General features: G+C 46.5%; 1 protein-coding gene and 1 pseudogene across 2 annotated transcripts; both read left to right on the forward strand.

Annotated features, from left to right (window-relative positions):
* The first annotated feature begins 1970 nt into the window (after positions 1-1970).
* DCAF4 (DDB1 and CUL4 associated factor 4) lies at positions 1971-24945 on the forward strand. The gene is made up of 14 exons (XM_081047257.1): positions 1971-2153; positions 7683-7779; positions 8964-9061; positions 9473-9630; positions 10343-10425; positions 11645-11747; positions 13560-13703; positions 14598-14647; positions 18049-18128; positions 20195-20290; positions 20423-20520; positions 21370-21543; positions 21913-22027; positions 23545-24945. Exons 2-14 carry the CDS (start codon positions 7691-7693, stop codon positions 23736-23738), a joined length of 1482 nt encoding a protein of 493 aa, XP_080903383.1. The 5' UTR covers positions 1971-2153; positions 7683-7690; the 3' UTR covers positions 23739-24945.
* LOC308497910 (CBY1-interacting BAR domain-containing protein 1-like) lies at positions 2290-4693 on the forward strand (annotated as a pseudogene). The gene is made up of 4 exons: positions 2290-2373; positions 2735-2914; positions 3471-3710; positions 4093-4693. The product of its transcript is annotated as a CBY1-interacting BAR domain-containing protein 1-like (transcript).
* Positions 24946-25321: the final 376 nt, after the last annotated feature.

Below are 25321 nucleotides of genomic sequence, written 5' to 3' on the forward strand. Positions count from 1 at the left end.
GTGGCACATGACAGGAATTATAAAAGTATTTTTTTTATGTAGTCAAATTTAATATTGATTCATTTTAGATGCCATTTCAAATAAAAACTTTTATTTGCCTTAGCTACCAATTTTGGAAATGAAATGGAAAAAAAGAATTATTTTAACTTTTGCAGGTAATATGCACTATTTAGATACTAAGCTATCCTCACAAAGTCATCACATTTACTCCTCATAACCCTATCATTATCCTCGTTTTACCTATGAGGAAACTGAGGTTCAGAGATGCCAAATGACTCGTCCAAGACCCAGCTTCCTTTGCAAATATTCTTTCATCTCACCCCCCCCCCCCCCCCCCCCGTGTGACTGTTGCAGGTCCCCAAGGCATATCCGGTGCCTACCCTACAAGTTCCCTCAATGGATATTCAATAAGGCCCTGGCTGGCTGTTCGCCAGTCATTCACTCAGCAAACCTCCAGCCAATTCCGACTTTCTCCAGACCCCAACTCTTCAGTTTAGAATTCAGTTTGATTCCTCCCACAGAGTTCAAATCCTGCAGATTCTCTCTCCTCTGAAATGTGTCCCCCGTCGACCCCTCCCATCCCAGCTGTCAACGCTTGGGTCCAGCCCTACCTTTCACAGGGACTGTTGTTGCAATAAGCTCCTGACTAGACTCCTAGCTGACTTCCACAGTTTTTCATCTCCAATGTCATCTACAGTGCTGCCTCGGTGATTTCCCTAACACACAGCTCTAATCCCCAATTCTCAAACCTTCAGAAGCTCCCTCTGCCTGCTTCTTTCTTTGACATTTGACCCACCCTACTTTGCTAGTTTTGCTTCCAAGACTCCCCTCTCATCCAGGCAAAAGGAATGCCTCACTATTCCTTGAACCGGCTTCCAGTCCAGTTGTTTGTTCAGCTTAGGATTTCTCTGCCTTCTCTTTCAGGCTACTTAAGTTTCATGAAGCTGTACTTTATGCTGACTATCCTCACTTCTCTCATTTCCTTCACCACCTTCCCCCACTCCACACCTTGCATTTGTTTGTAAACTCAGAGTGGAAATCCTACCTTTTTTGTTATTGATTAAAATGTTTTCACACACAGGTATAGTTAATAAACCCCACAACCTATTTTCCAATGGGTCCAGCCACTCGCAGGGGCCTGGGTTTAACTGGGCCCCCGGTGCACCAGGCCTGTTTGCAGCAAAACCGAACCCTGGCCTATGTGAACCCAGCTCTCTTGACAAAACTGTCACTTCTGGTCAAGTACCCATCACAGGCTTCCATTGTCCTTTTCGATCTGATGGCTGCTAGCGGATACCCCGAACAGGTACAGCAAACATTATTCTGGGAATATTGGTTACATGAACAAACAGCGCTGCAAAGAACATCAGAACATTAGATCAACTTCCTTGTTTCAACGTAAGAAATCAAGGCACACAAAGGGAAGATACTCACCCTAGGTCACACAGCAAGTAGGAAACAGAACTAGACCTAGAAGCGAAGCCTCCTGACTGCAGTTCTGAGCGAGCTGCTCTGCACCTTGGAGCCACACAGACCTAGGGTCAGCAGCCTCTGCTACCTGAGGTGCTACCTGAGGTCATTGCGGAAGACATCACCACCTGTTCACCTGTTCCTTTTTCTCTCCCTCATGTCAGAGCCTCCTTCACCTTTCCCACAACAACAGTATTTCCTCCTCCCCACGTCTGGTTTGAAGACAGTAGCCCCGAGCGGCGAGAAAACTTCTACAGACTGGATCAATCGGATGCGGAGAGAGAAGGTAGTCAGTACTGGGGTAGGGTGGCCACCGCTCGAGAGGTGGCCGCCTAGGAGATTCTGGGGTCAGAACACCGCCTCCGGCCCCGCCCCTGACCCGCCCCCAAACGCACGGCCCAAAAACACGCCTGCGGACATGCTGCCGACGACCGGGCCTGGGCGGAGCCGAATCCCCCAAGCTCCGCCCTCTCCGTAAGATCCACCCTATTGGCGTAAACAGTCAGAAGCGGTGTCCAATGAGTAGAGGGGGCGGCCGCCTTGGCCCTATCCGCTGCGACCACACAGAAACGGACGCCACTAACTGGTGGACACTATATCGTGGTCTTTCCGGGTCCTTATACGTTTTGCCACTGCTGCCGAGTCTGGGCCCCAGGGAGAGCCGGGAAGGACCCTCTAATCGAGTAAGTTTGTGCCCTTCGCTGAGGTGATCGCTGGTGTCGGTTCGGCGGCTGCGGCTGCTTCTCGCACAGCGCTCGGGGTGGGACGGGCGTGGGGGGAAAGGGCGGGCAGGAGCCGAGCACGTGGAACACCGGCCTGATGGTGGCGTGGGTAGGGGGCTGGGTCGCCGAGCTCCGGGTGTGCGGGATTCGCGGGCGCGTGGAGCTGGGTTTGTCCTGTCGGGTCGGTTTTGCAGCCGCAGATACGGGGGGTAGGGTGATCCCGAGTGCCGCCGCTTAGGTGCCTGACCCGAAGGAGCGTTTTTTCCCCTAAACCCTGATGCTGAAGGTGCCACACAACACCTGCCAGTGACTAGACTGCGGGCCCTTGGAGGTGGTTTCCCAGAAAGTTCAGATTGTGGCTAAGCTTTTCAGACCGGTCAGCGTCACAGCTACCGCAGGTTGAAAGCTTGCTGAGTTCCGGGCACGGTGCTAAGGGCTTTGCCAGCATTAACTAAGTTTTCCACGCACCAGCCTCGTGAGGTAGGTGCCAGTACCTTTGTCAGCCGCGGTCAGGGGCCCAGTGAGATGCTCACCTACCCCAGGTAACGCCCAGACTCGTGACGGTGCAGTTCCGGTTAAACCCCAGCTTTCCGAGTTCGCCTCCACACCGAGTCGTTAGCGGGAAAACCGCGTTTTCCACGCTGGTGCTGGAGTGTCTAGGAAGCCTCATCGTCTCCCCAGTGCACCTCAGAAACCAGGATGCCCCTCGCCCCTTGATGGGCGTGACTGGTCCCCAGACAATCTTGTGAAGCAAACAGCAAGAAGGAAAGTAAATTGATGGGGCAACTGCCTGGAGGAAACCAACAACATTCCAAAGCCCCCAAATCTAGTTGTCAGTAACAGTGGAAATCATAGTTAGGGGGTGTCCTGTGAGTCACCAAGCCCAGGGGCCAGAGCAGACACAACTCCTGTCTTTCTGGGCAGGATGGCTAACCCTCTAAGCCCGTTCCCTCATTTGTAGAGTTAAAAAGAAATACCGACTCACTGTGGGCACGGCAAGCTTCTCGTGGAGGCCGTTTTGTATTCTGCTTGACAAACCAGTGGCTTCAGCATGTCCATGTTGCAGCCCCGCAGTCTCTGGAATCTGAATTCTCCTGTCGTGGGATATTTACGATGTTTCTCACTTGAAATATTAGCCCTGCTGTACTAAGTCGTTTTTGGTTTTGCGATAGAAATCACCGTAGAATTCACCATCTTAACGTGCACAATTCGATGGGTTATGTAGTACTAATATATTCGCAAGACTGTGCGACCATCATGTGGTAGCTCTTACTCCAGACCATTTTCATCACCCCACAAAGTGCGGCCCAGGCGCCTCGGAGCAGTGCGTTGTTGGGCGCCAGCCCAGGCCCCGGGCCCTGTACTAAGGAGGATGTTGAGGCACAGGTGCCCCTTCCGCCCACCTTGAGAGCCCGGGTGGGGCAACTGGAGCCTCTCGCCCACGCTGAATTTCAGCCCTGGGCGGAGTTCTGGGCCTTCCTGTCTAGGTTAGACCAAGTGGACCAACCAGAGCCCGAGGTGTGCGGCTACCGCTGACCCTCCCGTGCTCGGAAGCCGGAAGGGAGGCTGCCTGCAGCCCCACGTGGCCCAGCGCAGACCTCATCCCACAAACCTCGGGCCTTTTCCAGGCCTACACCTTCGGGATTTTGTGGCCAGGCCTGGAACGGTGACTTGGGGCAGGCGAGGGGCGGGTTATCCAGGAAACTGGGACTCGCAAAACAAAAGCGTTTTGGAGAACCAAGCCAAATCTTTGCTGCTCCTATGGGGGAAAACTGTCAGACTGTGAGGCCTAGCCATCTGTGGGTGAATGAGATCCACGAATAGGTCTCTGTATAGAGATTCCCAGATTTAAAACAGGTACTGAAAAACTGCACAGGTGTTGGCCGAACTTCAGGATTAGCAACAAGTGGAGTTTGAAAGACTTGTGCCAGCCAAAGGACTCGAACCTTTGAAAGCTCATGGAATCGTTGGAAAAATGAAGTGGGATGATCTGAAATCAACATTAACAGCAAGGCATGGAGAATCTAAGCAGTTAACTGAATTAGAAAGGACCAGGCAGCAAATTGAAGGACATTCTTTCACTGGCAGAACCCAGTTACGGAGAGTTACAGGGGATGCTACCCAAACTACTTTCATCTGGAGGAAACTATTAGCGGTTTTGAAAAGCAGAAAGTAAAAGATATAAAGACTATATTTTTCAGAATTTTTCACTATTGAAATGCTGTTCACAACAAAGCTTTAGAGGTATACTCTGCTATCTACCAAAATATACAAAAGATTGATGAGGAAGAAGATTTTGTGGTTTTCAGAAGCTCTAGGTACCACCAGAATATCCATCTCTTTTGGATGTTAGAGCACGTTCAAAGATGCCTTTTCAGAGATCACTGTCAGCTAAGAGGGTATCTGGACCAGGACAGGTGTCAACCTGCCAACTAAGAAAGGATGAACAAGCAGAAGACGAAGAATTAGATGTTAAAGAAAAGGAAAATTACTTTTTCTAAGTACAGTTCTCATTTTCATTTTCATCTTAATGCAACTCAGAATCCAGGATTACTATATTGTAAAATTTTATACTGGCTTACTATGTTAAACCTCAAAATGAAGTGCTACTGATAAAGAAAAAATTGAAGGAAATTTATCCTGACCCAAAATGAAGGTTTTAAAAATATTACACACCTAGTGATTTCAATCTCCTGCCTAGTACTGTGTGATCTTTTTATATGACGCCCTTCCTGTTTTTAGATTTTAAGGTACTTCATATTAATGCACTGTTCCTTTCTGGGAGTGTTATAGTAAGTAATAAGTAGAGTAAGTAGATAACAAAAACTATAAAAGATCTACCAATTCCACTTAGCTTCTTTTAGGTTGACTCTAGAAAAAGATCTTATCTAGTCATTCTGATTAAATAAATACAAATGCAATTTCTTGAAGCTTTTAGTGAAAAGACAAGTTTTCCTTTTTTAAACTTTTACTGAAACTATTTGACTGTAAATTTACTTTTCAACAAGTGTATAACCACACAATAAATATGACACCAGTATATCAGTGTTTTACAAATGCACAAAGCATAAATTTTAGTTTAAATAAAAGTCACATTAGCCTGATTCTGGTTTTAAAATAAAGCTGCTGTCATACTAAAGTGTTATATATGGTACTACAGCTTTTGGAAAGCTAGTAATTTGGTGGAATGTTGCCTAAGAAACGGGTACATATGGCACATCATAAATCATTTAAAATGCTATAAAAATTTTACCAAGCTACCACCTAGGCAATATAAAGGTATATATAACTAGTCACTCTTATTCCTGAAAATATAAAACAATTTAATCAGAGCATTTATCAACTCATTTGTGATAACTGAAAAAAAACAATTCTTCATAACAGAAAAACAGACTTTCAAGAAGCTTTAAAAAAAAGGATCTTTGTACTAGTTAGTCACTGCTCATTCTCTACCTCTAATCCCAGCCCCTGGAAAACGTGTGTGTGCTTCTCTCTCTCTCTCTCTCTCTCTCTCTCTCTCTCTCTCTCTCTCTCTCTCTCTCTCTCTTTCTCTTTCTGTCTCTCTCTCTCGATTTGCCTATTCTGGAGATATCATATACACTGAATCATACAATTTTATTAGGTTTCTGCATAAGTAATCACGGCTTTGAAAGTTAAAAATAATTGCAAAAACCGCGATTACTTTTGCACCAACCTAGTATGTCTCACTTCTTTCACTTAGCATAATGTTTTCAAGGTTCATCCACATAGCATGTATCATTGCTTCATTCTTTTTTTTTTTCTTCATTCTTTTTATGGCTGAAGAACATTCTGTTGTATGATTGTGCCACTTTTTTTTATCCATTCATCAGCTGATAGAAATATGGGTTGTTTCCACTTTTAAGGCAATTACACATAATGCTGCTATGAATGTTGCTGTCCAAAGTTTTGTGTGGCCATCTGTTTTCATTTCTCCTGGGTTTTACTGGGTCATATGACAACTCTATGTTAAATCTCTTGAGGAATTACCAAACTGTATTTACAAAATGGCTGTGGCATTTTATATTCCCACCAGGAAATCAAGGAATTTATTACAGAATTTGTGAAATGTTTGGTTAAATATTATACTCACTAAATTTCTCTTCCTTTGTGTTGAAGTAGCCCCAACTGACAATCACAGGTTGACACAGAAGTGGTTGAATAAATTGTGAATTCTGGAATGTAGGCCCAGACTTCTGGTGCTCTATTGGATGCTAACAGGCACGCCGCTCTCAAAAGTAGTTGGGAAATAAAGACAAATAGGTTTCTAATCTGTCCTTTGGTTGCATTCAGCCCTAGAAATATTTTTCTAATTTTGTTGTGGCATTTGAATGTGGTTTTAAAATGTGTTTGGTAAGATGTCATTAGTGTCTATAGTGAGTGTGTGGGCGGGGGGGAAATCGCCAGGCATTGAGAAAACCTGAAACTCAAAGCAACTGATTCAGGGACCATAGTTCAATCTTAGAACTAATGTGATACCCAGTGTTAAAACTTGTGATGGTTTGATGATTAAGTGATATATTCAGGCTATCCAAGATAAGATCTGAAAAAGCCACTCGAAATCGTTATGGCAAAATCAGTGTCATTAAGAAGTGCTTTTATCTCATTATGTCAAAAAAAAATACGTATGCATATCCTTCCCTTTGACAGCTAATGTACATCAGAAGCTATTGGTTGGTGCAAAAGTAATTGCAGTTTTTGCAATTTTTCAACCTTTTAAACCACAATTACTTTTGCACCAACCTAATAAAACACTCTTTAGAAGGCATATTGAGGGCGGTGGTTAGCTCAGTTGGTTAGAGCGCGTGCTCTTAACAGCAAGGTTGCCGGTTCGATCCCTACGTGGGCCAGTGAGCTGCACTCTCCACAACTAGATTGAAGACAACTACTTGACTTGGAGCTGATGGGTCCTGGAAAAACACACTTAAAAGAAAAAGTGGAGAAAGCATATTAAAAAGTCATACATACTGACCCCTGATTAATTACGTTCACAGTTTTCCCTGCTTAATACTAAAACTACATAGGAGAAAGTGATTACTATTGACTGTTCTCTGTAAATAGGATGTGTGTAGATTGAAAGAAAAATAATATATTCTGGTGTTACCTGATAAGGAAAAGAAAGAAGAATAAGAGAGTTCTCATGCCAGGCTCAAACTATTGTCTTAAAGTAATTGTGAGAGTCTGTCAACACCTCACACCGTGACCCAGGGAATGGAGGTTAACAGGTTGTCAGGCCAGGTGTCAACTGTGTGGTAAGAGAACTGCAGCCAGAGAAGTGGCTACAGACGCATTGGATTTTATTGGTGGAGGCAGCCCTTTACAGGTGAGGCTTGGTTTGTGTGGCAGTCTTGATGATAACCGAGTTTGGGTCATCCTTTTGCCTAGTAGTTCTGAGCATGAAGGAACTATCAAAGCAAATAGAAAAGTGCATGCACACACATTCGTATGTAATTTTCTTTTTTTCTCTTATAGGAGCAGAAATGCATAAAGGCAGCTGGAAAAGTAGAAGACATGGGAGAAGGAACCAGCGGCAGAACTCATGCTTCAGACAGCACGGTTCTAATGAGAGGCAAGTGCTGTGTCCCAGTGTCGTTCTAGCCTCGTCCAGCACCCTCACATGCACAAGGACATGCAGGGTCTGAGAGGGGCCCAGTGAGAATCTACATGTCTAACAAAGACCTAAACTTGACAGATATTGAAGAAAGATCAGGACAGTGCCCAGTGTTTGTATGGTTTGAAAGGAGAACCATGGATATTTTAGGGGGCCCAGGCCTTCCCACTAGGGCACAATGTGTAGCAAAATGTGATCTGTACAAGAAGAGTCTCAACTCAGCTTTGGCAGAGTTGTGTGGAAACACACTGGACAGCCACCTTCTGGGTTCCATGTGGAGAGAATGGAGCAGCAGTTCTTGGACTAGAAACACAGACATTTGTCATGACACTTAATCCTTCTTTCTTTCCTCCTCCTGCTGCTGATCACAGGAAGCTCTGGGCCATAAAAAGGGAGAATACGTTTTTTCTGAAACCAGGCATCGTTAGTATTTATAGACAACAGAGAAAGTTCTTGCATTCCTTCAACCTAGTTTTGCAAAATGAACTCCTTTTGGTGTAAGGAGGGGAAAAGTTCTTGATTTTAAAGAGGATTTTACAGGATTCTAAAATTAGGTCTTTTGTTATGTCGTTATGTCTTTTAGCCTATAATTGCCATAGCAGCTGTTTGTAGCTTTGCAAAATGTTTAAACCACAGCTCTATCCCAGTGTTACTGAGTAGATCACCTCTGTGCCCTGAACCCCAGTTTCTCCATCTGTAGGGTTGGGTAGCTAAGTAAAATTTAAACTCTTTGTACTGCTGAATCCAATAAAGAATGAAATTCACCTGGCCTTGTAACTGCAGTTGAGCTGTCAAATGAGCCCAGCTGGTAAAATTCGTATTGACAAAGATTTCTGTTCTCCTTTTCATCTGGAAAATTCCAGATCTCATGAAATGCTCAAGTGAGGAGATAAGAAAAGGGAATTACTGCAACATGCATCCTTTTAAGGGTGATAAAGCAAAACTTTGCCCTAACTTTGGTGCATTTGCAGTAGGTAAACTTTAAAGGAAAAGGGGGGTCAGTGCTCCCCAAGTAGTCAAAGGTCAGAGGTCGGGGTGAAGGCTGTGGAACTGCCTGACCTGCCTCCTGCCAGGACCCACATTCGGAGAATGACTGGGACACCAGCCCTTTCCTGCAAGTTACCATGACTGTGTGTCCACAGGTGTAACATGGGGGCACAGCAGAGCTCACAGGATTCGGGCCACAGCACCCAGGAGGCCCCATCGACCTCATCCAGCACAGCTGGGAGTTCTGTGCCAGGTAAGGCTGCAGATAGGACTCTTGGCCCTGCCTGTGGGGAAAGATGAAAGTGAATCTAGCCTCGTCATCATCTGGTTATGTCTGTCCTGGTGTCCCTCCTCAGGCCTGTGTGTCATTACTTGCATGTGGGTAGACCCCATGTGTGTCACTGCCCTTCCCTGACTCAGGAAATTCTGGGACCAAATTGAAACACTAAAGGGAAGAGCTGGGTGTGGCGAGAACGGTGATCCTGGGCAAACAGCTCCCCCCACGACCGATCTGGGTCCAGGATGGTGACTGACAATGCTAGCCCACCTCCAGCCCCTCAGAAATACAAGCAGCTGTGAGGGTTGGTGGCCAGGCCACTGGACTCCATACAAGGTGGGTGGGTTCATAGTGTTTTAAGTTGGATTTCATTTCTTTTGACTAAAGATCTACCAGGGTATTACTTTGATCCTGAAAAGAATCGCTATTTCCGCTTGCTCCCTGGACACAATGACTGCAACCCCCTCACGAAGGAGGGCATCCAGCAGAAGGAAATGGAGCGCAAAAGACTGCAGCTGCTAGAGGAAGAGGACAAGCAGAAAAAGGTGGGCTCCACACTCCTGAGGGCCAACCTCCTGCTAACCTCCATCCACTGCTGAAAGCAGGTGCCAATTGAACGCCCCTGTGACACTCAGCATAGTGCAGTGTAGGGAGTGTGGTGTTGAATTTTCCCTGACAGGAACCTGATGAAGAGAGTAACGACAAGAAATCCCCCCTCTTTTTCCTGCTGACTAAGTTTTATGAGTAATTCTAACATTTTCTCCTTCCCTGGGGGAATCTTGAAAAGCAGCATGATACAGTTTCAGTAACTGTATATTTTAAATAGAAAACCAGTGTATGTGGTTTGGACATGAGGGTCTCTTGTATCTCTTCTGGGGATTAGATGCCAGGACATTTTGATGGTTATGGAGGAACAGAATGGAAAATCCAGGCCCCAGGGTTGCCATAGGTCAAGTGGAAAGCACAGTGCAGACCCGAGTGTGCAGTGCCATGCCTGTACTCACTAGCTTGGTGGCTTCATCTCCCTGGGTATAAATTGATGGGGAGCTTGGACAGAGGCAGTGAGCAGACTTTCCAGCTCACACATACTTCCTTGTGATGTGTTTTTCTCTCTTGCAAGGAGACAGTCGATTTTTAGGCATATAATTTCTGCCAACTTAGTACCTGTTTCTTCATTGCATCCTGTGAAACGAAAAACATTCTCTGTTATCCCAGAACATAAAACGACACTGAACCTTTTTTTTTTTTTTAATTTAGAAAATGGCCAGGATGGGATTTAATGCATCTTCCTTGCTACAAAAAAGCAAGCTGGGTTTTCTCAACAACACCAGTTATTGCCGGTAAGTCAATGCCTCGTTGTTATGTTTTCTTCACGAATGTTCTTTTCCTATCGTATTTCCATGGTCAAAAAATCCAATCAAGAAACTATATAGGTCCTCTGTGAGGAGTCCTCACAATTGAGGTACTCCAACTCACAGCCTGCCTTCTGCTGCTGAAACCAGCCCTAAGAGAATCATTTTCCCTCTAGAGCAAGCGGGGAGACTCCTATAAGAGGCCAGGGAGACAGGAGAGGGGATCTAGGCAGAGAAATGGGGCAGAGATTTCTCAGGATGTTCCCTCTGTTACTCTGTGCCAGATAAGGCAGTCAAGTCATGTTTATTGGCAGGTCTTATAACTTCATTCCTGTTAGATTTCTGCCTCCTTTTCTTCTTATCTAACGAGCTGTCAGCAAAAGTGGAGCATTAAATGAATGCATGTGTTCTAAACTTTATCTAAATACTTACAATTCCTGATATCATTCTAACTAAAACCCCATGAGATAGGTGGATACTTCTCCTAGTTTCCTGAAGAAGAGACTGAGGCTCAGAGTGGAGTGATTTTCTCAAGGAAAACCTAGAAAGAATGGGATGTGTCTGACGCTAACGCCTGAGCCCCTGACTCCGGTGTTCTGTTACCTCCCACTGTGTGTGGGCAGATGAAGAAACAACGTGAATTGGGGTGGCTCATAAGGGATACAGGGCTACCTTCAGGGTAGGCAAGCCATGCGGGTGGTATGGCAGGGGCATGCCTCTCCTTTACTTCCCTAAAATAGTTAAAGGTCTAGTTAAAAAGATCTGTTCTGTACCCTAAAACAGGCTTTGTCCGTAGTGGAGAGAGATCGTGATTGGAGCAGGAAAGGGGTAGTAAGATGGGTGGCTGTGTGCCTGGGCTCTCCTCATTAGCTGTGTCTTTCTTGGCGTATTGTTTCATTTGTCAGGAGCATCTCTTGGTCTCAAGGGAAAGAGTTGGACTAGATGATCCAAAACCAAATTCCTCTAGTTCTAACTTTCTTCGACCCTGTGAATGGGCCACCCATTTCTTTGCTTTAGTTTTCCTGAGTTCTAAAATTGAGTTTATTTGGGATCTTGCTCAGTTCCATTGCTGAGAAATGATATGAAGAGAACCGACTAAAGGAGATGGTCTCCAGGGTGTGGGACAGGGTAGAACCCCAGAATCTTCCTCATGGGTACTTAGGCATGGCAACCATGCCATCCCTGCCCCTCTCTTTCCCTTCTGCAGTTTAGCCCATGAGCTTCGAGTGAGCTGCATGCAGAGGAAAAAGGTCCAAATTCACAGCTCGGATCCCTCCGCTTTGGCAAACGACCGATTTAACCTCATACTGGTGAGTGGGAGGGAGCTATCTGTGGGTGCCGAGGGTATGGCTGCCATCCCCTGATACTTCGTGGCTTAGCATTGGCTTCCAACAAACCTGGCTGTGTCAAGGCCAGTTGCATGAAAGCAGGTGGTCTCTAGGTTTTATAGTTTTAACAAGCACCTACCGGCTACCTATTGGCAGGTACCAAGCCAGCAGGGCAGGCCATGCTGACCATTGTCACGCGTACTACAACTCTGTCATTTGACGTGAAAGCCAGGGCCCACCACTGACTGAGAACTAGTACAAAGTCACTTGCCCTTGGGTGTGTTGTGTACACAATTGAAAGGGCACACAGTAGACTGGGGGCTTCTCATCCTCCTATACTGGGCGGGATTTGGTGACCAAACCTGAAGCTCCAGTTCTTCAGTAGCAACAGCATGTCACTCCCTTGCTTGCTGTCCCTGACTGAGTGGCACATCTGGGCCTGCACACCCACCACACCTTTATCACGCCATTTGCAGGGAGCAGAAAGTCTCTGCTTTTGGTTACACCCAGGCTGGAAGCCAGGGCCAACTACTTGAGCCGGGGGGCCAGGGAAGCGTTGGCAGCAGGTCCCTGTACACAGAAGCCAGACTGCTCAGCTAGACTGGGAACTCAAGACCACAGGAGAGCATGGCCTGCCCTTCTCAAAGGTCTAGAAAAAGCCCAGGAGAATGAGAGAGAGACAGAACAGAGAGCCTCGGCCTGAGGATCTGCTGACAGGACTCAGGGCTGAAGCTACAGAACTCATCCTTGACATCTTGCCTCAATAGCAGACCTCAATAGCAGAGCCCTTCCTCATAAGGGGTGCTGGCGGCCAGGACTCACGTTCTCTCCTGGGCTTAGCCCCATGTGTGTTTGGGGATAGTTTGACCTGAATACTTTCTTGCAGTGGGTTCTCCTCAGGAGCCCTTTCCCTGGGGCTCTCCAGTAAATGGAGGCGGGTTGGTTAGGGTGGGCGGAAGCAGCAGAGATGACTGTGCACGTGCTGCTTAGTGTAGCCTGAGCCCCCGAGGCCTCGCACTTGGTCTCACAGAAGCTGTGGGCTGGCGCTCAGACAACCTTGCTCATCACCCAGAGTTATGATAACTGCCTGGCTGGTGTGGCCAGAGGGTTGGGAAGGACGGTTGGTAACGATTCTTCCCAAGTAAACTTGCAAAGTGAGTGCCGTTTCACCATCATTCAAACTCATATATGTATGTATATATTTATAAATATACATAAAACACATAACTATAGCTTTTGCTTTGAAATAATTAACCGTTTTTTTTAATGAAAAAAAATCTTAAAAATAACCCACATCCCAGTGCAGTTTCTTCTATCGTAATTTTTTTTCGGTGTAGCGTCTTCCTTTTATTTAGTGATATTGTGCCTGTGTAATGGGAATACAATTTCGTATCCTCCTTTTACCCCATGAACATTTTCACTAGCACCCATGTTGCTCTGTGGCTTTCATAATGGCCACTTGCTGTTACCACGTGTCTCATCTGAATAGTTCCTCTGGGTGGACATTAAGGCTCTTCCAAACCCAGTTGCAAGTGGGGTCACTACAAACCTCAGACATCCTGGCCACACCCCCTCATCGTCATCCTTGTCCTTGCTCCTGAATTGTGCGACCAGACACCTGTTAGCTTTGCCCAACTATGGCTACACCAGGTAGCGGCACGTTAGGTCATTCCCATGTTTCCTCACGGACAGCAGCTCTCACCGGGTGAAAACGCACAGAGCATGGAGGCTGGGAGAGATGGGCAGATGGTCTTAGGCCTGTGGGGTCACCTGCAATCCACTTTCCTCCTCCAGGCGGATACCAACAGTGACCGGCTCTTCACAGTGAATGACGTGCGAGTCGGAGGCTCCAAGTATGGCATCATTAGCCTGCGCGGTCTGAAGATCCCCACACTCAGGGTGCATATGCACGAAAACCTCTACTTCACCAACCGAAAGGTACTCTGCTCTTCCCTTTGGCCTTGCAGCCGCTTTGGATCGAGGGGCTCTGCAGTGGTTGGCCAAATGCAGAATAGAGGAGAGAACTTTGTGAAGAAGGCAATACTCGGTTACCTCATTTTCCCAAGGGAAAATTTGAGTTTTAGATCCTGAGAACCCATAGGTGAGGAAAAGGGCCTCCCGAGTTTGTTGTCTTGGAGGAATGACTTTAGATGGAGAAAGGCTTGAGGCTCTTTAACTGGTTGTCAGGACCTTCCCTTCAAGATTAAGTTGATCTGAAAGAGCCCCCACCAAGGCACAGAGTTCCTGGGAGGTGGGCTGCGGTAGCCTGGGTGGAGGGTCCAGGACGTTGCGTCAGTCACTCAGCCTGTCTTTGGCTGACACTGAGGTTTACAGAAGTATGAGGCGCTTGCTACCTAAGGGGAACCTTTAAATTGCCGTGGTGTGACAACTGCACCTATAAGAAGCTGTGACTTTCTGTTCTGTTGGGATATGAGTCATAAGATGGATACAGGTTGAAAATGGTTTCTGAGTAAAGTGAGATACAGGACACCTTCAGAGTTAGGTTTGCTTCCTGCCATTGCCGGGAAGTCATCCCCACCCTGCACGGTAGACCCGATCGATGTCTCACTGTGAGGCCCGTGCTGAAGACGAAGGGTGGAGGCCCGCGGGCTACTCGTCCCCGACCCTCTTCAAGGCTCTGTATGGTTGGGCTGGGAGCTTCCCTGTTCTCAGAGTGCTTGTTCTAGCCCCTTTTGAAGGAGCTAGACCTGGAAAAAGAAGTCACACTTCTGTATCCCCACAAGTTATTCCACAGGAAAGCATTTGTCTATTTCTCTCCATGAGTTAGCAGTCAGACCAATCTTTCCATCTTGCTGTGTGCTTCCTCACCAGGTGAACTCTGTATGCTGGGCCTCGCTGAATCACTTGGATTCTCACGTTCTGTATCTTTTGGCAGATGGAGGGGTTTGGTGGGCAGGACACGCCCTGATGTGGACGGGTGTCTGGGGTTTGTGAGCTGGCATCTTAGTGGTCAGAGGTCTGCACGCACCCTCACCCTTTCAGAAAGAGCAGTGCATGTGAGTAAAAGAAAAAAGGATTCCCATGGATCTCAGGGAAGTGGTTGAGGTCCTGGGATGACCCTGGGAAGGGTCACTGCGTGCCAGACACTGTTCTGGAACCTGAGAGTTGGTGCTTGGTGCTTTGGCAGAGGAATAAAGCAAAGAGGCATAGTAAAGCCTTGGGAAGGAACCCCAAATCCTCCTGAAGTAAAGGAGGAGCCAAGAGCTGCAGTGGTCCCAGGGTGGGGTGGGCCTCCTGGGGGAGGCTGAGGGCAGACACGAGGAAAGGGGTTACTTTGGCGAGTGACACGGGTGTGTGGGTCCTGGGCATAAGGTTCCTGCCAGACGTAGCCTTCTTCGGAGCACTCTTCTTTCTAGTCCCTGCCTTCCCAGAGAGCCATCAAGGCTTTTGGCTGCGAGCACAGTAGTGTAGTGTCACGGTAGCTGGGTCTGGGGGCTGTTAATGATGCACAGGACACCTGTCCATCACGTGCTTCAGGGAGAATATTGTTTGACCCAGAGCCACATGTTAATGAGTCTTGTCTTGGTTCATTTCTGTAATAAATGAGTTCGTGAAGTTATGACTAGGTACCGAACACCTACTTCCTGAGTTGTCATGAGGCTAACAGTTAACATCTGTGAATGCACTTAGCACGATGCTTGGCATGTTATGGGTCCTCAACAAATGATGGCCGAATTGGAGGCTGTTTTTTAAATTTGTTCCACAGCACTATTTCGAAGCGTTTCAAGCCTAAATTAGAGATCTGTGTATACATTTTATGTAAGCCAAACACAAAACTGTGTGTTCTGTAAGCTGGAAGTTTTATATGGCTTTCTTTAGGTGTGATCCTGTGGGGTAATGGGACCCCCTGGTACTGTGATGATCTTACCGGAGAACAGAAGAGACCAAGCCTTAAAACAGAGAAAACAATAACCTCGCTCTCATTTCTGATCCTAAAACAGTATGTCATGTTTTCATTTTCCTGTGGGCTGTGGACAAGGTAGACATAATTCTAATTGGGTTTAAAGAGTGTGAGGAGTGAGCTGTTGTAGCTTGACCAGCGGCTTGCCCTCTGACGGTCATTGCAGGTCGTCTCCAGGTATTTGTGCCCCTGCTGCTTCTGAGGCTCATGGAACTTTCTCCCTTTACAAAAGTGGTACCTGTTCAGACCTGCATTCTGTGTTTTTATTCCCCCCAAGAGTTGGGGGACGTTAGACTGAATACTTTTCTACACTTACTGGGCTCTTCATTAACCTCTGGCCTGTTAATGGATGAAGTCTACAGTACTGGCCTTGGAAGTAGCAGAGTTTGACTGTAACCTGGGTTTCAGCCACGCATCATACATTCAGAATGTCAAGAATGTCGCATGATTGCTTTGCAAGTATTTACATTTTTCAGTGAGGTATGGGCGTGTCCATTCCACCAACCTCTGCTGAGCGTAATCCCTGTGCATAGTGCTGCAGATGGGCAGTTCAGTGGGTGACATTCTACAAGTGATGCCTGTGGGACAGTTGGATGCAAGAGGGATGCAGGGATTGGGACAGCCTTCCTGGAAGTGATTCCCCATATGGGAAAGTGAGGACAGAGCTCCCAGAGAAGCAAGAGTCAAGAGAGAGCTTGGCACATTGGGCAGCATTATATGGTCTGGTATCCGTGATGTCTCTGGCTAAGTAGGGCTTTGCAGGACTGAATCCTTGGGGATGAGGGATGCCCCTGGAAGACGGTGGTCGTGGAGTCATTTCTTATATAGCAGTGCAGGTGACAGGCTGGCAAGGGTGACGTCTCAGACAGAAGGCCCCTGCTGGATTGAGCAGGCAGTGGAGAGGGAGCCATGAGCAGGAGTGGAGTTGAGGCACGAGTCTAAGAGGCTTGGAATCTAGGCCAGGGAATCTTGGTGGTAGGAGGAAGTGCAAGGATGGGACTCCAAGAGTGATGGTGTGGAGGCCAAGGACTGTGTGTTAGAAATTGTGCTGCATGACCATGGGCCAAGACTGGACAGTGTTCATCAGAGTTAGAAACTAGAGGCTCTTTGGAGACCTTGGGGAGAACATTTCACTGGAAATCTGACTGTCACACCTGGAGTTCTGTGGGTTGAAGAGTAAAAAGACAAGTGGGGATAAACATAGATTCCTCTTGAGAAAATTTTGGCTGTGAAGGGGAAGAGAGAGGAACGAAATCAGTCAGAAGACAGTTCAATAGGAAAGTAGGCAAAGAATATAAAGAAACAATTAAAAAAGGAAACCCAAATGACTATAATCATATGAATCGATACACCCAGTTGTAGTCAGGAAAATGCAATTTTAAATAATGAGATGTCATTTTTATACCTGTTCAGATAAGCACCAATTTTAAAGGCCTGATAGTGCCAAGATTTGGCAAATATGGAGAATGGGGAAAACTGCTGGTCTCCGTACACTGATAGAACCGCTTTCAGGTGAAGATACCTGCCCCTTACCAGCCCACAGTTCCACTCTGGGTGTAAGCATCAGAGCAGAGTTTTCAAACCGCGAGTCATGACCTGTCAGTGGGCCATTAAATCAATTTGTGAACAGCATCTTTTGAATGAAATAGACTAGAAAATATGAGTTTCATCCTTAGTAAGGGCAAATATTTTATAAAACTTGTTTCAAATATTTGTATGTATATAGCACATTGTAGTGTAAAATTAAGTTCTCACCATAGGTTTAAGAAACACTGCCTTAGGAAAGCCTCCCACACGTAGGAGTAGGAGACAGGAAGGTGCTTATTCCAGCAGCAGAGCAAAAAAAGAATAATAACCTAAGTGCCCATCAGCAGGAGACTGGATAAATTAATTGTGATATATTTATACAAAAGAATGCTCCATGCTGAGAATATAGGAAATGGGCTACAAACATTAACACAGATGAATCTAGAAGACAATGGAGATTGAAAAGTTGTAGAAGATACTCTGTGTGATGCCATTTACATGTTTTTTAAATATAAACAATTCTTCATATTACTCATGGACAAATATGTTGTGGAACTATTACCACACAGCCTAGAACTCAGACCAGTTTTAGAGCAGCGATTCTTTCTGGGTGGGGAAGAAGGGAGAATTGGGCTCGGGAGGGGTCAAAGAGGGCTTTTAACTGTATCTGTGACTTTTTCTTCCTTTAAAAATAATCTGAAACTAAATACAGAAAATGTAAACATGTTAAATCTGCCTTTAGGGATATAATTGTTAGTTTTTTGAAGGGCACTAATGCCCATTCCCCTCCCAGAGGAGAACCTTGTACTTGACTGCCCTTAACAGCTTTTCCAGACTGTGCCTCCTGGGAATCGCAGAGACTCCAGGCTGTGCCACCCTGCTCCCAGCATCACTGTTCGTCAATAGTCATCCAGGTACCAGGCCCTTTTCCTTTGGCTAACGGGGTGCTCTGACAAAGGTCTCTGTCGTCTGCCTCCCAGGAGCTGCAGCCAACAACAGCATAAGCTCCGTGGTGAAGGCTTGGACAGGAGGGTTGGGAAGCAGAGGCCGGGGGAAGCCCAAGTCACAGCTCACGGAGGGAGGGATAGTCTGCAGAAGCACCTGCAGGAGATTCCTTGAATCTGACACAGGATTTGTACTAGAAGCATGTGCATCTTTACGTATTTCCTCCTTTTGGGTCATGTCAGCAGCCAGACGGGTTAAAAGTATGTGTAATCAGTGCAAGAGATCAGAATACTTCTGTTTGGGCTGCCTGTACAGATCATTCGCAAAAGTGTGACCAGTGCTGTCGTAGATACTTACATTCTCTCTGGATGAAGGCAATTCAGAATTCTGGACTTCTCCCTGGCAGCATTCTGGATATTAAGTTTCCAGTCTTTCAGGAATTAGGATCAACTAGACAAGGGCCAGGCCTCTAAGAGTGCAGGCCTCAGGCAGACCTGGCATAAATCCCAACTTGCTTAACCTCTGTAAAGTGAAGACAATACCTACCCCATTGAGTTACATGGTGGATTAAATGAGGTCATGCACCCTTGCCTGGTGCCTGGCATTTCATCATACAGCAGGCTTGTGAGGCAGGAGTATGTAGTATCACCAATTTATAGATGAGGAAACTCAGGCAAAGAGAAGTTCAGAATTTGCCTTACAAAACTATCTGTGGTGTTAGAAGTCAGGATAGTGGTTCCCTTTGGGAAGAAATGGGGAGGTGGCAATTGGGAGGATACTGGAATGTTCTGTTTCTTAACCTGGGTGGTCGTTACATGGCTATATTTACTTTGTGATAACTCATTAAACTGTATAGTTATATAATTTGTGCCCTTTATATGTGTTTTATCAATAAAGCTTATTTTTAAAAATGTTTTACTTGAGATTACACAACTAATAGTGTGATTTGGGATTGAAACCCTCTTATCTGTAACTCCATACTCCCTCCCTGATAGCTATTAGGTTGGTGCAAAAGTAACTGCAGTTTAAAAGATTAAAAATAATTGCAAAAACCGCAGTTACTTTTTTTTTTAATGAAAGTTCATTGGGGTGACAATTGTTAGCAAAGTTACATAGATTTCAGGTGTACAATTCTGTAATACATCTATATATCGTTGTATGTTCACCACCCAGAGTCAGTTCTCTTTCCATTACCATATATTTTATCACAATTACTTTTGCACCAACCTAATATTAATATTTTTAACACTTCTACTGGGACATCAGGAAAGATTCATATATTTACTCTCAGAATAACCACTTTTGAACCAGGCAACTCAGTTGAGTGTCTCTTTTTTGCTAACACAAAACCCAGAATGGGGCCAAGGTATACGAGGTTGGACAATTAAGTTCCCGAACGCATCCTAGAAAAAGTGCTACATACCTCAGTGCTGAATATCACTATGGTCACCTTCGAAGTCCTCCCCTTGGGAAGCTATACACTGACGCCAGCGCCTAGTCCACCCTTCAAAGCAGTTTTGAAACTCTTTCTGGAATAGCCATCATACGCTTAATGTCCTGAATGTCATCCAAATGTCTTCCTTTCAATATTTCCTTTATCTTTGGGTAAAGAAAGAAGTCATTGGGGGCCAGATCAGGTGAGTAGGGAGAGTGTTCCAATATTTGTTTACTGGCTAAAAACTCCCTCACAGACAGTGCCGTGTGAGCTGGTGCGTTGTCGTGATGCAAGAGCCATGAATCGTTGGCGAAAAGTTCAGGTCGTCTAACTTTTTCACGCAGCCTTTTCAGCATTTCCAAAACTTGGTTAACTGTTTGTCCAGTTGGTACAAATTCATCATGAATAATCCCTCTGATATCAAAAAAAGACTAGCAACATCATTGCAACAAGTTCGCGAACTTAATTGTCTGACCTCGCAGACCCCTCTGAGCAGCTATTCCTGGAGGCTTCCCGGATCTGGTGGTCACTGGCCTGGCAGCACAAAGGGAAGGTGTTGTTCCTAGAGGGCAGCCACGCTTTACATTCACTATTCCTCAGGAGACCGACCTGGCATGCTCTGCAGTTTCCGGATCCCCGGGGCCTGGTCTTGTGCATGGTCCTTGAACGTCCAGGCAGATAACTCCTTCAGTACAGGTGAGCCACGGCTGCCACCCCAGGTCCCCAAAGTAAGGGACTGATCAGACCTCAAATCCCCCCTGCCCAGCACTCCCTCTCCCCAGACTGAAAGTGACACTTGCCTCTCCACCCCATCTCTGTCTGTATCAGGCTTGTCTCGGTGGGTCCTGGTGACCAACGTTGTGACAGGACACCGGCTGTCATTTGGGACCAGCAGTGATGTCTTGGCCCAGCAGTTTGCTGTCATGGTTAGTTGGATTGGGAAGGGTGTAATATAAAGTTCCCCAAGGGTGGACATTTTGCTGGATTGAAATTAGATTCCAGTATGGCATGCAGTCCTCCTTCCCCTTTCACAAGGGAAAAAGAGGGCATCGGAAAGGATTAACGAACAGGTTACTTGGTCAATGTGTCTGCACTGAGTGGAAGTTGGCTGACCCAGAAAGGCCTAGCTAAACTAGCTTTAAACAACCTCCCATTTGTATGAATTGTTAGCAATTCTTGAGTAGTGCTTGGATTAGCTAGTAGGACAAGTAATTTTTATTTTAGTGTGTAAATTAAGTCCCAATGCATAGCACTAAATATTTTCACAGACACAGCTTTCAAGTTACACATTTTGTAAATTTAAAAATCAAAGTTATAGTCATAACTACATTTCAAAGACTTGCCCCACAGAAAATGCCATCTCTTTAAACAGCAATAAGCAGAGTTCATTCATTTAGGTTTCTTCAGCCATCGTTCCTCTAGTTGGGGCCCCATGTCTTACCTGGACTTCTGATCTCTCCTACTCTATACTCATCACCCCGACTTCTCACGAACGACCTTGGTAGAGACAGAGTGCCATCCTTTGGCCTTCAGAGTGAGGCCTATGGGGCCAGTACAGGCACCAGTGGGGACACCCCTAGAGGGACATATGGGGGTCCAGTTCTTTCCCCCTTTCATAAGAAACCCAACACTACTGAGGCTCACACCCGTACCAATCCACCTCCACCCACACCTCTAACTCGGGCTGGGATAGGGGAGGAGAGGCAGGGGTTGTGTTCTGGAGGGTGCAGCTCTCCCAGCCTGAGGGAGGTACCGAGCAGTCCCTCTTTCCATAGGCTCCATTGCTGTTTAATGGCTGTCGGTCCGGGGAGATCTTTGCCATTGATCTGCGTTGTCGGAATCAGGGCAAGGGCTGGAAGGCCACCCGCCTGTTCCATGACTCGGCAGTGACGTCTGTGCAAATCCTCCGAGAAGAGCAATGCCTGATGGCATCTGACATGGCTGGAACGGTAGGGTAGCACTGGCTTTCTCAAGCCACCAGAACTGGTGGCCCAGAGGTCTGTCAGGTGGAGGGGCTCTGTCAGGGGAGGGGCTTTGCGGAAGAAAGCCTCATGCCAGACAGCCGCAGGGAAAGGCAGCCGGAGAACAGGCGATCTGTACACTGTGCAGGGAATCTGCCTACTGGGAGCCCAGTCTGGTCTAGACAGACGTAAAACTGGTTCTGCCTTTGGATGGACTCTGGCTCAGGAGTTTGAGGCGTAGGTTTTCCTAACTTGAAGAAATCTCTGGAGACCACCTAGCCCTCCCTGGCTTCCATGCGGGGTTCACCAGTGTACCTGCTTGTCCTCCTAAATGGCCCTTTGTGCTTCTTCCCACAGATCAAGCTGTGGGACCTGAGGACCGCTAAGTGTATAAGGCAGTACGAAGGTCACGTGAACGAGTACGCCCACCTGCCCTTGCACGTGCACGAGGAAGAAGGAATCGTGGTGGCAGGTACCAGGGGAAGGGGAGATTCCATCCATCAAATACTGCCCCTTAGGGCCCCCAGCATGTTCAGCAGAGGGAGAAATTACTCTAAAACAGAACTGAATAAAGGGATCGTGGACTGTTGGGGTTGGGGAGACAAATGGGATGCAGAGTTGGACGTTAGTAAGCTGCAGTTTAAACATCCATCAGTTAGACAGCCCTTTGTTCTCATACCAGTGGGCAAACATCCCTTCAGTAACAGGCAAGTTAGGTACAATAAAACACAGAAGCTCAGGAGTCCTGGGTGTAGGGTTTAAGTCTATTCACCGGGTCAGTATTCAGTGTGACCTTATCCCTCCATGCAACTGTTCTGTCGAGAAGCTTGGGCTCCATGTTCTTTGTACTCACATTTCCTCCAGAGGATGCTGAGTAAAGAAATCTGGGTCATTGTAAAGGAGCTGATTCTTGGTCCCATAAACAACATTCTGTGGTTCCATGGTCTATAGAATAGGAGCAGAGCTATCTAGCCACTAAACCCCCTTGAAAGGCATTACAAGATTATACTGTTTCTGGACTACCGAATATTCTGACAGGGTGAAAGTTCGCTGATTTGGTAAATGAAATAGTAGGCCCTTGACATTAAAGAAGATGAGATCCTCAAATTTGCTAATATTCCTACAGAAAGTACTTATTCCCCATGAGAGCTTCTTATGGCTAAGAAGCATCACTTTGTTAGAACTTTCTTAGGCTTATTTACTACTCTCACCAGTTAGCTTCCTTTTTAAGTCTAGTTTTTCATAAGTTTTCAGCTCAGACGGGTTTCTGTGTTCTGGATAACAGAAAAGGGAGCCTTGTTGAGGCAGATGTGGGAAGTGGGCTGGCTGCAATAATCAGTGATCTGCACTTCCTGAATTCATCCCCAGTCAAGGTAGCACCTGTGGTCGTAGTACGTCACACGAGGGGTCAGAAGCACAAACATGAAATCCATGAATGCCTGAGGTCTGCCCTCCTCTTTCCTCTGAGGATCTCCGGTAGCATGTATCGTGTGTCTGGGCTAGTGTAACCAGTGGTGTTAGGTGTCACATTCGGCACCACTCTGAGCCCTGACTGTCTGCTCTTAGGAGCTGAACCGTTAAATCAGAAAGCTCTGGGGAGAGGTGTCACCTGGTTTGTCCTCAGAATGGAATGGTGTTACGAGATCTTCCTCGTTACTATTTCATAAAGGAAATGAGTTGCATGTCATCTAGACCAGGTGGGCTGGGCTCCCTCTTGAATAATCCTTGACACCAAGACAAGCAGAATGCTTATCCAGTAGCCAGGATGCTCGGGGAGCCATCCGAGGTCTACAGCCAGCCAGTGTGTCTTGTTGCTTTGAATGCATGCAGCTAGTTATGGTTCTAGAGCACCAGGGTGACCTATAATGTTGATTTTCAAAACCTACATGTTACCAGTAGGAAAAATTTCCAGTTGTGTGTTTTGGCTCTCAGGGAATCACGTTCTCCTCTGCATTCTCACTAACCTGCCACACGTCTTCCCTCTCTTAGTGGGCCAGGACTGCTACACGAGAATTTGGAGCCTCCACGATGCCCGTCTGCTTAGAACCATACCCTCCCCACATCCCACATCCAGGACCAGCATCCCCAGTGTCGCCTTCTCCTCTCGCCTCGGAGGCTCCCAGGGAGCATCCGGGCTGCTCATGGCCGTCCAGCAGGACCTTTACTGCTTTTCCTACAGCTAATTCTGCACGATGCATCCCGGAGAGGTGGATTTGACTTAAGGGAGTAAAGAGTAGCCCTACTTCTGCCATAATTGCTGTTTCCAGTGAGGGCTTTTAAATGGGTGCTCTGTGTACAGATCCCATCTGCCCAGCTGCTGGGGACAAGATGCTATGTTTTATGTGGAGACACTTTAGTAAAGTTATTTCAATGAAGTTGTGGGCTTAGAGAGCTTAAAAGTCCTTTTCAGGGCAGCGGGATGGCTCCATTGGTTAAAGTGTGAGTTCTAAGCAACAGGGTTGCGAGTTTGATTCCCACATGGGCCAGTGAGCTGCGCCCTCCACAACTAGATTGAAGACAACAAGCTGCTGCTGAGCTTCTGGAGGGGCAGCCGGATGGCTCAGTTGGTCAGAGCGCGAGCTCTCAACAACAGGGTTGCTGGTTCAATTCCCACATGGGATGGTGGGGGCTGTGTCCCCTGCAACTAAAGATTGAAAACGGCGACTGGACTTGGAGCTGAGCTGCGCCCTCAACAACTGGATTGAAGGACAATGACTTGGAGCTCCTAGGCCCTGGAGAAATACACTGTCCCCCAATATTCCCCAATTAAAAAAAGTCCTTTTCATAAAAGGTACCTATTTCCTTTTATTGAATTCCTTAGAATAGTCTCTATCCCTTTTAAACAAAAGATATTTTTTTCTAAGGGCTGAAGATTGGCAATAATAAAAGCTGCTTTCACCAGAAGCTCTTTCTAAAAAAGCCTGATGAGACTGTTAGTCAGTGTCTGCCTCCAGAAAGACATGTATCGGTACTTGAGAAAGCCAGCTGGAGGGAAGAGGAGGGAAGTTAGTTGTCTGAGTTTCTAGGAAAGATTTAAGGCTGGAGTTTGGAATCCCCAGACTAGCCTTCTCACACTTGGTGTCAGTATCAGATCGCTGGGATTCTCCTTTTATTATCATTCATAGGCACTGGAAGGAAAGTTGGATCTTTTAAAATGCTACAGGTTCTAAACAGGCCTTAGCAGGCCTTTCTTAAGGCACCTTCCAGAATGTTAGGTACAGCAACTCCTGTTTCTAGAAATCCTGGTGACGTGAGTGTTACATTCAAGGGCCCCATCTCAAAGAAAACTGGCTTTGACTTTTTATAATCTAGGAAAAGAAATTTTTAACATGTTTATACAAAGTGTTCAAGAGGTTCTTTGTACAAAACAATAAACTAGAAAGAACTGTGACATGGCGCGTTGGTTTGCATGATTTAGAAGGTCACGATGCTTGGCTGCTGTGGCAACTAAGCAGCTGCAGTTATGCCTACTTAAATCTTGGGTGAGAAAAAAGGAAGGGCAGAGACTGAGACCAGCCATAATGGCTTTGCTGGGAAGCTTCCATTTGCCCCTCCAGAGCTGCCTGTGTCCCTTTTACCTACTCTGTTCCCTAAGAAGCTGGCTTCTGTGGGCTACCTTGGCTGCTCCCCCGTCCTGGTGGCTTCAGCCAGTTGTACATACCAGCAGGAAAATGGGGGCAGGAGAGTGAGATGGGATTGTTAGTCATTGGCTCCCCTCTTACGAGGCTGTGGGAGCTGTGGCCATGTTCCTGTACCCAAGGCCAGG

The sequence above is a fragment of the Rhinolophus hipposideros genome (assembly GCF_964194185.1).
Source record: "Rhinolophus hipposideros genome assembly, chromosome: 5".
Lineage (NCBI taxonomy): Eukaryota > Metazoa > Chordata > Mammalia > Chiroptera > Rhinolophidae > Rhinolophus > Rhinolophus hipposideros.

Bases quoted from the DNA above. Each gene is read 5' to 3' on its own strand.
- DCAF4 (XM_081047257.1), top strand. From the start codon at position 7,691: ATGCATAAAGGCAGCTGGAAAAGTAGAAGACATGGGAGAAGGAACCAG. The intron at 7,780-8,963 runs GCAAGTGCTGTG...GTGTGTCCACAG, and splicing joins CAGCACGGTTCTAATGAGAG to GTGTAACATGGGGGCACAGC. The intron at 20,521-21,369 runs GTTAGTTGGATT...CTCTTTCCATAG, and splicing joins CCCAGCAGTTTGCTGTCATG to GCTCCATTGCTGTTTAATGG.